General features: G+C 37.5%; 1 protein-coding gene across 1 annotated transcript; it reads left to right on the top strand.

Annotated features, from left to right (window-relative positions):
• Window positions 1-333: 333 nt before the first annotated feature.
• On the top strand, window positions 334-10,507 carry b3galt11 (beta-1,3-galactosyltransferase 11). Its single transcript, XM_058759785.1, has 2 exons — window positions 334-563; window positions 7,265-10,507. The coding sequence occupies exon 2, from the start codon at window positions 7,284-7,286 to the stop codon at window positions 8,325-8,327; it is 1,044 nt and encodes a 347-aa protein (XP_058615768.1). The 5' UTR covers window positions 334-563; window positions 7,265-7,283; the 3' UTR covers window positions 8,328-10,507.
• The last annotated feature ends 1,166 nt before the right edge of the window (window positions 10,508-11,673 follow it).

Below are 11,673 nucleotides of genomic sequence, written 5' to 3'. Positions count from 1 at the left end.
ATTTATTTTTATTTTATTTTTTTATAATAATGAGTGTGGAAACTAAATATTTACTTACACAAATGACTGACACAAAATATAGGCACTACTACAAATTGTACAAATTGTACAAAATTGTGCAACAGTTTTTTTGCAATACATTGTGGTGACTTGATATTAACCACTAGCTGTCAAAGAAAACATTAAAATGAATTGAAGGATTTTTTTTTTTTTTCAAATGTCAGAACATGACTAAAGGATATCACGTATACTGATTCGCATTAACAATTAAAACATGTAATTAAAGAAATAGGTGCCCTAGGCTTCAAAAAAAGAAGATAGCTTACCTGAAGAGGAAGAAGAATTTCCGGGCGCGGGTGTGGCTATAGGGGCGGGAGACACCTGTTGTTTTACCGATGGAGGTTTTTGTTTGCTGGTAGAAACATCGATTTAGATGCTCTACTGGATAGCCTAATTGAGTTAAAGTGCTGGGCTTGGCTGTCTAAACGGCAGGAGCGTGAAACACAGAAACACGCATCACAAACGCGTTTCAGAGGCGTTCACCTGGTGTCACCGCGTCTGGTGTGAGTAATATACGTTTATTTCTAAAGTGTCTTCTTCTTCTTCTTCTTCTTATATTTTTACGGCGGTTGGCAATTTCGAGAGTTTGATTCCTATGTCGTACTTTATAGTGCAGGCTACAGTAGTGAAAAAGAAAGTGGGGCTGTCAAAGTTAACGCGTTTCGAACTAATATCGCGAGAAATGCGAGTATTTAATAAGAGGAAAATGGCGATTGTGTGACAGATTTGTTTTAATTGAATTTTGTGAAGATGTTATAACAAAACTACAATTATTAGTTCCATGTAAGGTTAAACATAAGTTCAATCATGTAAATTTAATCTTAAAGTAGTTTGTTAGCTAAATGATTTAGTATGATTATTCATTCATTAATGAAATGAGTAATTACTCATACTATTACTAGCCTATAACTAGAAGTATTAATAAGCCCACAACATATTTCAGAATTAGGTATAGCCTATTAGGGAACGCTTTAAAATAAATCAGTTTAATATGATACATTAAACTATTTTACAACCTAATTGAATTTGTTTAGTGTTAGGGAGTCATTTGGAACATATGTGACCCTCTGTGTGAAAACCCAGCTAAAGTCCTTTTTTTTGTGATTTACTGTTTTCTACAAAACAAATCATACTTCATAAGGTAAAGAACATTCTGTGAAAGTTTAACCTTCATATCTCTAATATTGACTGAGTAAGGCCGTGTCAAAATTGAAATTATAGTGAAATTAATGGTTGAAATCCAACTTTGATGCTTATCTCATAATTAGATTTTGAGACTTTAGCCTAAATTTCACAGAGAGGGTCACATATGTTAACACAAAACCAATAAAAAACTAGGCTAGTGTATGAGAAAGTTGACCTGTATTCACCCTATATGCCATCATACACGAAACCTTTGTGAGAAGCATTGAGTTTCAGCCTAATTTAAAATGCAAGTGTAAGTTCACACCTGGCAGTCTTGTGGTCTCCAATTCAGTAGAATAAGTTGTAGAAACCTGACAAGGGTGTGAATCTCGCCCTAAACGTCAGCGTTTTACCAGCCAAACCTGACGTAACTGACACTCATGTCTGTGGTCTCTCTGCACCTTTTGTTGTGTGGCATGCAGCGAAAACCATTAACTGGAGCAGTAGCCTACTTGTATCGATAAAATGAGATTTGTGCGTGGCTCCAACTTTTAGGCCTTGTTCAGATAGGTTCAACTGATTTTTGTTTGATTGCATCTCCATCTAAAAGTAGTTTTTCGTAATTCCTCCCAAACAGCACATTCGTTTTTATACAAAGTATGCATTATTGTTTGAGAAACACAACTATAATAATAAACGAATCTGTCTAATACTCAGTATTAAGAGATACATATATATTTAGTGAGGTATATTTCTGCTAATTAAATATATGGGTCATTCTGTGCCAACTCAACCAGAGGTCCACAGTAAAAAATTAAATAAAATAATAATTTTTTTTTTTTCTAGTAAAAGAAATACACGAATGAAGAAGACACACAATATTAAATGTCACAGATGTATATTTACTGAGTAATCCACTATTTTGTAGAGGGATGTCTAAATTACAATTATCACCTTAGGTTAGGAGCTAAATTACTGGGGGGTAAAATGACTTTAGAAAGATGGCAGCATCATTTTTTTTTTAAATACAGAGATTGGTACATCTATTAGTAAAATCTATGAACTTTAACAGTCTTTGTTACATTATATGTATACTGGTGGTGATGGTTCAAAAAATAGGAAGAAGCACTTCTTGTTTTTTTTTGTGTTTTTTTCCCCCCTCTGGTTTGCCGGCTCGCCTGTAACTCAAGAAGTATTACGCATATCTTAATATCCTTTTAGATTCTGGTTCTTAAAAAACTTTGATTTTAAAATCTGGATTTTTTTAGGCGCTATATGCTTCAATCCCAGAGATATGGGGTTCCCAATGTGACTCGATGTCCAAATGTTATCAAAAGTAATCCAGGGTTTAGGAATGTATAGTGTGACACGTCAGAGTATGAATAACCAGGATTAATTGTTAACTCTGGGTCTGAGTATGAGCAATGTGAAACAAAATAAGATTACACAGGAGTGGGGTTTAGAATTACACAGTTAACTATTTGTTTTGTATTTGACAGACCTTAAATGTTTCAAAGTTTGAGGTACTATCAGTGATTCTGCCAAATAGGCTATGCCATTTAGCAGTGCTTGATACTACTTGGTCTATGCTTCACATGTTATAACATGTGAACATTAAAATGCTTTAACAATCCAGCTGAGGCAAATCTTGGTTAGTTGGTGTGAATACAATGTGTGAGGAGAGCAACCACATGCCTCAACTTGACCATTTTTAGCATGCAGACGGGTCTGTTCAATGCGGTTGTTTTGATAGAGAAACAAGATACATTTCTAGTTTCGGTATTATTTATCCTTCAGACATTCCCCTTTAAATAAATAAGTGTCAGCTATATGCAAAGTGACCCAAATTTGTTTAACCATATGAAAAAACGATAAATGGTTAATATTCAACACCACATTGAATTCCCCATTTCTATGCAATTTTATCATATAGGGAGTTTGAAAAACAAACTTGAAAAGCGCTTTTTCCAATTTTTAAACCCTCACAATTGGTATGTAATTCCACAAAGTCAATAGGTTTTTACCAATAGACCTATCAATCTCTATGTAAAGATAACATAATGACTCTGCCATCTTTCTAAAGTCATTTTTACCCCCATGTAATTTGGCTCCAAATCTCATTTTGACCCCTCTCTACAAAATATTGGATTACTTCGTAAATACCCATGCATGACATTTAATAGTTTGGCTTTTGTCATTATTTTGTGTTTGTCTGTCTTCAGAAGTAATATTAACACAATCAAAAAATTGAGCCAGGAAGGTTTCTGAAATGTAGCCTAGTTGATCTAACACCAAATGACCTATGGTCTATCAGTAGACATTAGAGGAACTGGTGTTTCTGTTGTAACAGGCTGAGGCTGCTCTGGTAAAATAGTAAACGAGTCAGCATAGTGTGTTGAAAAGAAGGAAATAAAAGCTTCATTATCGCTGCTAAAAGGATGTCTGAAATCGCCCGCATTTCAAGTAAGACGTGTGGATTTAATGAATTAATTTAGAGCCGTACCCTTTTAAATAGAATACTAAATTATTTGCTTAAATCAAGTCTCGCTTTGCTGTTACAAATGTGGTGTTGTGCTCAAGAGTGTCATGATGTATAAGATCGGGAAAGTATCAATAATGCCAGAATGTAAGGGATTCAGTTTACTGTAAAGCACAAATTATGCATTACATGTTTGTGCATTAAATTACAGCTAGAAAATATCTTATTCGTTTGTGGTACATATTATGAACTTAACTTTAATATATGTTTTAATGGGAGGCGTTTATGTGCAGTATTTGTGGATGTATTTTGTATGTGAACTGCACATGTGGTTTGACGCATACATTTGTTGACACTGTAGTCATGATTGTGTTTTGAGTTTTAGTCAAGTCAAGACTCCAGAAATGTTTTTTATGGTCCTGGTCTAGTCATGGACTTGGGAGCATTTGGACTCTAGCTTGTATCAGACTAGTGTTGAATCAGATTTATTCCTGAGATCGGACGGGTCCAGAAAAAGCCCACTAATTATCATCATCAGCTTACTTTCACTTAAATTAACTAGTGACAATGGAAGCTAACTGTGTTATCACCTCAGATCACATGTGTCTGGGTTAACAAGTTGAACACACCACAAAGGCACATACGTTCTGCATCTGCGTGAGAGGAAGCAACTGTTAGTGTGGCAATAATTTATCATTCAGACAGGGAAACTGAAACTAAGACTGTACATAAACCGCAAGACAAACCAGTTCATGCTCACTATTTTGAATATGAATCTTGACAACCAAGTCGTTATGAAAATATTTGCATGTTGTAATCTTCAGGTAAGATGATGTAAAATTAGAAATGCGTCCCCCCCTTAACTTTGTTGTTTGCTCACTTTTGCTTCCTCATACATTGGTTTTCTAAGCCAAATGATCTCAATCAGACACGCACGTGTGACGCATTACGCGCAAAACTCCGCATTTGAACAGTCAATAGCAAATACTTGAACTAATAACGAAACACCACGCCTTCTTTCTTTGCGTGAACATTTGGCTGGCGTTACGCAAATATTTCCACATTGTGACGTAGACGTGTTTGAACGAGCCGTTTTAGGGGGCGTGGACGAGTCTTAACTTTGATAAAGAATATCTCTTTGGGTTTGAGACTTTAGTCTTTGCAACTTCAGAGATCTTATCTGTGCACAATCAGCTTGTAGCACTCCAAAGAGAAAGAAAAACTTGAAATCGCATCCTCTGACCCCTTAATCTGATCTGAGTAATCTGATTACGAAACTCGCCTTACTTGTAATGCGTTACCCCCAACACTGAAGACAACACACTCTGCAATAATTTCAGACTATATTGTAGATGTTTTGAAAGAGTGGGCTTACTTTTCTGAGCCTGCTTCTGCCTCATCTTCAATGGAAGTATAACCTAAGTATTAGACATTTAATTTAATATTATACAGCATAAATCTATATTATATTCGGTAACACTTTAGTTTAAGGTGTCCTTGCTACACGTTACATGTACTTAATATTATAATAACAATTAATTATGCATGATACATGCAAGTAAACTTGAGATAAATCCTAATCCTAAACCCTAACCATATAGTAAGTACATGTAGTTAATCAATATTACTCAGTACTTAAATGTATAATTGCATTGTAACAAGGACACCTTAAAATAAAGTGTAACCTTATATTCTAATAAACAACTCGTTTATATTAGCTTTTAAACTATTTATAGGCCTACTATTAATATGGTTTTAATAAAATATTGTAAAGATGATGTTTTATAGATTACTAGTATCAACTATCCACAGCCACAGCCATATCACCCTGCAGCCCAAGACCGGTTGCCCATGGAAGCTAAGCAGGGCTGAGCCTGGTCAGTACCTGGATGGGAGACCTCCTGGGAAAACTAGGTTGCTGTTGGAAGAGGTGTTTGTGAGGCCAGCAGGGGGTGCTCACCCTGCAGTCTGTGTGGGTCCTAATGCCCCAGTATAGTGACGGGGACACTATACTGTAAAAAAAGCACCGTCTTTCGGATGAGACGTTAAACCGAGGTCCTGACTCTCTGTGGTCATTAAAAATCCCATGACACTCATTGTAAAGAGTAGGGGTTTAACCCCGGTGTCCTGGCCAAATTCCCTCCACTGGCCCTCGTCTATCATGGCCTCCTAATAATCCCCATCCACTTGATTGGCTCTATCTCTCTCTCCTCTCCACCTGTAGCTGGTGTGTGGTGAGTGCACTGGCGCCGTTGTCCTGTGGCTGCCGTCGCATCATCCAAGTGGATGCTGCACACTGGTGGTGGTTGAGGAGAGACCCCCCACATGATTGTAAAGCGCTTTGGGTGTATTGCAATACACATTAAAGCGCTATATAAATGCCTCATTCATTCAACTAAGACAGGGGTGTCCAAACTCAATCCTGGAGGGCTGATGTCCTGCAGAGTTTAACTTTAACTTGCCTTTTAGTAAGAGCTTTATTAGCTGGTTAAGGTGTGTTTAATTGGGGTTGGAGCTAAACTCTGCAGGACACCGGCCCTCCAGGACCGAGTGATTATAGTGGGAAATATACTTGATTACAAGATTAATGTGTGACAAACTGCTATCTATACCAGGGTTCCTCAAATCTTACCCTGGAGGTCCAATCCACTGCAGAGTTTAGCTCCAACCCTGATCAAACTCACCTGTCTGTGATTTTCTAATGATCCTGAAGACGTTGATTAGCATGTTCAAGTGTGTTTGATTAGGGTTACAGCTAAACTCTGCATAAAAGTGGATCTCGAGGTCCAGATTTGAGGAGCCCTGATCTATACTATGGGGCCATTGAATGCTTGAATCTGATTGGCTGACGCGGCACATCGTTGCCACATCACCACCTCAGGTGTGCATTATTTTTCTAATAATCCAGTGGCCCATTGTAAATTATTCCTTACATATTCTATATAATGATTTACCTGCTGACTTGCTGGAGCTTTGAATTCATGTTTGCAATGTTAAACTGCCGTTAGCAGCCTCCCTTCGCTCTTTCTATCTCTGTCTCTGCCTTCTTTTCATTTTTTGTTTTGTTTTGTTTTGTCTACAAAGTGTGCCAACAACAGCAAATTTGATGATATTTATATTAGATCTGATCGGGTACAATAATTTGATTACACATTCTAATTCTAAGAACGTGGATATTTTGTACAAGTTGCAGGCTAAGCACTTTTAGAAGACAGAGAGCAAATCATTACCGACAGAAATACAAAAACAAACCACCAAATACTAATTCAGTGGATCAACCACTGACTGTAATTTGAATTGTAATGCGTCTACCTGTTAATGCAACGACCTTCGGGAACTGTCGTCTCCACTCTCCGCGGGCACACAGATTGTGAGTGTTGCTGCGGAGCGGGTAGGAAAACACGGAGTGGATTCGCAAAATCAGTGAATCTTTAGCGATGCGGTAACAGAACGCTTTGAGCTGGGGGGATGGGGGGGATTGGTGAGAGGGGCACCTCAGCCAATGAGGGCAGAGGGGCAGTGAACATCAGCACAAGCATACAGCTAAAAACTTGCTTAATAGACACTTACACATCTGTGACTCTTTCTGTTCTCTTCCAGCTGTGTCTCATCAAGACAGATGTCCTATAACAAGAGTTTCTTGGTTTTTCTCCTGGTTCCAGGAACTGCTTTACTACTGTATCTCTGTTATTCCCCTATGACATCAGGGCAAAATAAGAAAGAACCACAAATATATCCTCTTCCAAAACGACAAAACACAACAGCATCAAGTAAGGATCCTGTAAATGAGGAACCAGAAATCGACACTGTCCAGGAAGAACCAGGGTTGTACCATGTGGCCTACCCCCGAAAATATAAATTTATCATTGACCAACCAACGATATGTGAACAGCAAAAGCCGTTCATGGTGATTATGGTCCCGGTGCCTCCTTGGGACGCTGAGGCACGCAGTGGCATCAGGAGGACGTGGGGTGGAGAAAAGCTCATTGGGGACAAAGTGGTGCTGGTGCTGTTTATTATGGGCTTACATAGTGGAAATGATCAAGAAACGTTGCAGCAGAAACTCCAGAATGAGAGCCAGCAGTACCAAGACCTTCTCCAGAGCAACTTCCTGGACTCCTACAAGAACCTGACCATTAAAACCATGATGATGATGGAATGGCTCAACAGGAGTTGTCAACAGGCGTTCTTTGCTGTGAAAGTGGACGCTGATGTGCTCATTAATATGAACAATCTAATAAATATGCTTGTGAGTCTGAACCCAGTACCAACCAACTATATGACTGGGCTAGTGTGGTACGGAAACGTTGTCATTCGAAATCCATTCAACAAGTTTTATGTCCCCTATGACGTGTACCCCAGGGACACATATCCGCCGTATCCTCTAGGCATGTGTTACATCATTTCTTTGGACCTGCCGCAGAAATTTATTCAGGAATCAAAGCACATTAAGCCCATATTCATAGAGGATGCACATCTTGGCATTTGTTTGGAGCGTTTGGGTATTGTCCCAACCAACCCGCCAAATATAGAACAGTTTGTGGTGACACCACCACAGTACAGTCGCTGTTACTATTCTGGACTGATAGCAATACTTACGGACAACACAAATCAGATGACGACTTATTGGAAAGATATTCATTCAACCAGCAATCCATGCTGAGGTGGAAACTTCCCAACTAATAGGATATACTGCAATATTTTGTCCGACTAAGATTTTGTTTTTGTTTTTTTACATTGGATTACTGTTTCAATTTATATCAGTCTACCATTTTATTTGTGTTTGTGTGTGAGTGAGCATTTTATGTTTCAAGTGAAACCATTTGCAACATATAGTATCCAACTCAGGAACAAAGACACAAGTATTACATGTAAAAACATGTATGTATTTTTTATTATTTAAAGTTTGACATAAAAGAACAAGAATTCATCCAAGGGAAAACAGTGGAACTGTTATTACACTTTTTAATTATTTAGCCTAATAATTAAATAATTTGCTTGTTGATGTATTCTTGTTTTTACCAAACTAATGGCACACTGTTGTGTTTGAGAACTGGACACTTACTGTTACTTACTGTGAAAAATGTTTTCTTGCATAAGGAAATAGTGTATTTTCTAGGGGTCGACCGATATGTGTTTTTCAGGGCCAATGCTGATACCGATTATTACAGACCAAGTGGACCGATAACCGATATTTTTAACCGATATATTATGTCTAATGTAAAAATAAAAATTAATGTCAAAATTAAGAATAACAAGGGCTCTGACAAAAACTGCCTTCCCTGGTGTTGATTGCACTTCTTACTCTTGTCATCCTCCATGCATCCATCTACAATAAGGGTAATATAAAGAGAGTTAAAAGTGGGGCCACTGCATGCTTCATGATTAAGCCTATGAATACTGTACTACAGCTAAACAGCTTGGGGAAATGTAAGTATTTGGCTTCAATAATTTACATGTTAGAAATGTATGTGGAATAGCATAACCTCTCATAATTATAATATAAAAGTGTAAATAATTTAATTGTCTTCATAGCTCCATTGTAGAAGTTGTGAAGAAGACTGCAACTATTTTAATTAAACTATAACACTAATAGCCTGTTAGGCACACTTGGTTTAATAGCCTATTGAAATGTCACAATTTATGTCGTCATAATCTTGGCCTGTGTGACAGTATCTTAATCTTGCCTATGTGACAGTAATTTCGATTAGTTTTAATTTACAGTGCAGTGCAAATGAAGCCATAAAACATTAATTTCAGTTATCTTTTATTCAAATGAGAGTTAAACTAAATTTACCATTTTTTACCATTAAAATTAAAACATGGAATAAATAGCGTATTGTGTGATTATTCTTTTAAACAAAAGTTGTTGTTGTTGTAGTAGTAGTAGTACTAGATAAACCGAACTTTTATTTTGACAGGTTGCCATGAAGTTTCTGTATAGCCTATTTATGTGATATGACGATCGTTTTACTCAAATGAAACGGTCAAATGCTCATGAAGCAACTGTCAGAGCAGTTCTGGGGATGTTGGTCATGTATTTATGTCCTCATTTAGTGAGACGGCAGATGCTGAAAACACCGCGAGCGTCGCGCACTTCAGTGTGTGTGTGTGTGTGTGTGTCTGTGCCATTCACATATACAGAGACACGCAGAACATACAGAATTCATATTTAAATAAGTCTTTTTGCAGCTTAATATTTACAGATACTAGTCCATAGCGAGTCGATTTAAGTGTACTGACCTACTTTTGGTTAGTTCATCCAAACTTTGACCAACTCTGTGACTCCGCGTTATACAGTAAATTCCCTTTATACGACTGGATTCCGCGATTCCGTCTGCGTTTTCCCATCGCGGAAACCATAAATAGATAATATTGAGGTGTTTTGCAACTTCAGTGTAGTGGATTGTGATTCATTGCAACTTGAGCAACGTCTGCTGCTGCCTTTGAGAGACAACTGATGCGTGATGATCACTGAAACTGTAGCAAGCGCTTTCAGTGAGAGAGTGCCTTAGTCTTCCACATTGATTGGTCTGACTCGTGACTCCCAACAAATCAGATGCGCGGTGGGCGGAGACTGCTCGAGGCCACAGAGTGGTGAGTTCTGACAGGCTGCATCAGAGCCAAATAGCGCGTTTCAAAATTAAATAATTATATCGGCACATCGGTTTTGAAAATGACCGATACCGATAATCATAAAAATGCTTAATATCGGCGCCGATAATCGGTCGACCCCTAGTATTTTCAACTGAAACCTAAGCTTCACACACTTATGAATGCCATGCTTGACAAACTAGATTTCATTGTGATGTCATTTTTATTTAAATCAGCATCAAATGAAGACAGTAAACCAATATTTTTTAAATTCTCGACTCATTCCTCAGTTTGTAAAAACAACAACAAAAACAATGACTGTATTTTTGTAAACTGTAGTTTACAGTACAATGGAAGACTATAGGGCAGTTGAGATTTGAGAAGCACCAAAATAATGCCAAGTAAAATGTCCTTCATCTCATATGGGTCATATAAACCAACGTGGAAACTCCCACAGCATTTCTATAACCAGAAGTTCATCCGCCTAGAAAAGTAGTTCCGCCTCAAGATGATTCACAGTTCACATGCTAAACATTTCTTTTTTTACTAAATAATTCTACAAAAATATGAGTTTGAAGATGTTTTAAACTGCTTCTACTGAGTTACTTCATGGCAGGTTATATTAACTGACATTTAACTGATGCATGAAGTAAATATTTGCTCACACAAAGCTAACCGGACTATCCGGACTTAACTCCCCCCTCAGCCATGTTTCAAGCCTACTCAACATCAGTTATGTCGTTTATTCCTCCCAACAGTTAACTGCACATTACATCAAAATGTTCAAGTTGTCTAAATGTCTGTTTTCACTGTCAGCTGTAACAGCTACCAAGCTTACCTCATCATGACTGACCTGCTACTGTAAAAAACGGAGTGTCTATTTACACTAAGTGAAAATAGCCCGTCTTGTTGGCAAAGGCCATTTACACTAACTCCGCCCACCAAGGTGTGATTGGGCTAGACAACATTAAAAAAGACGGACGTCAGAACCTTTTTTCTCCCTTTTTAAATTTCAAATCACATCAGAAAAGCATTTATTTTCAATAAAAATTAAGGAAATAATCAAAAAGTTGGAAATAAAGTATCGGGTAGGGTTAGGGTAGGTGTAGGGAGGGCTTATTGTCCCAATATAAGGTGGTATCCATTTAATAATTTGAATTAAAATTAAATTTACACTCAGTAAGTTATTGCATACTGTTTTATAATGTACTACAATACTGAGGTGCAGATAATTGCCACTATTTGCAATAAGTAGTAGCCTATAAATAGCAGAAAATCCTGCTATTTTAACATAGTGTAAATAGAATCTATAGCTATTTGCACTTAGTGTAAATAGCATATCACTATCACTTAGCCTAGTGTAAATAGCATCTGTGTAAAGCCTCTATCGCTATTTACACTCAGTGCAAACAAGC

Source organism: Onychostoma macrolepis, chromosome 22 (genome assembly GCF_012432095.1).
Source record: "Onychostoma macrolepis isolate SWU-2019 chromosome 22, ASM1243209v1, whole genome shotgun sequence".
Taxonomy (NCBI): domain Eukaryota; kingdom Metazoa; phylum Chordata; class Actinopteri; order Cypriniformes; family Cyprinidae; genus Onychostoma; species Onychostoma macrolepis.
Note: the sequence above shows the minus strand (reverse complement) of the source record. Positions and strands in the feature narration are given on the sequence as shown.

What these genes read in the sequence shown, in the direction of transcription:
- b3galt11 (XM_058759785.1), top strand. Translation starts at nt 7,284, where the DNA reads ATGTCCTATAACAAGAGTTTCTTGGTTTTTCTCCTGGTTCCAGGAACT.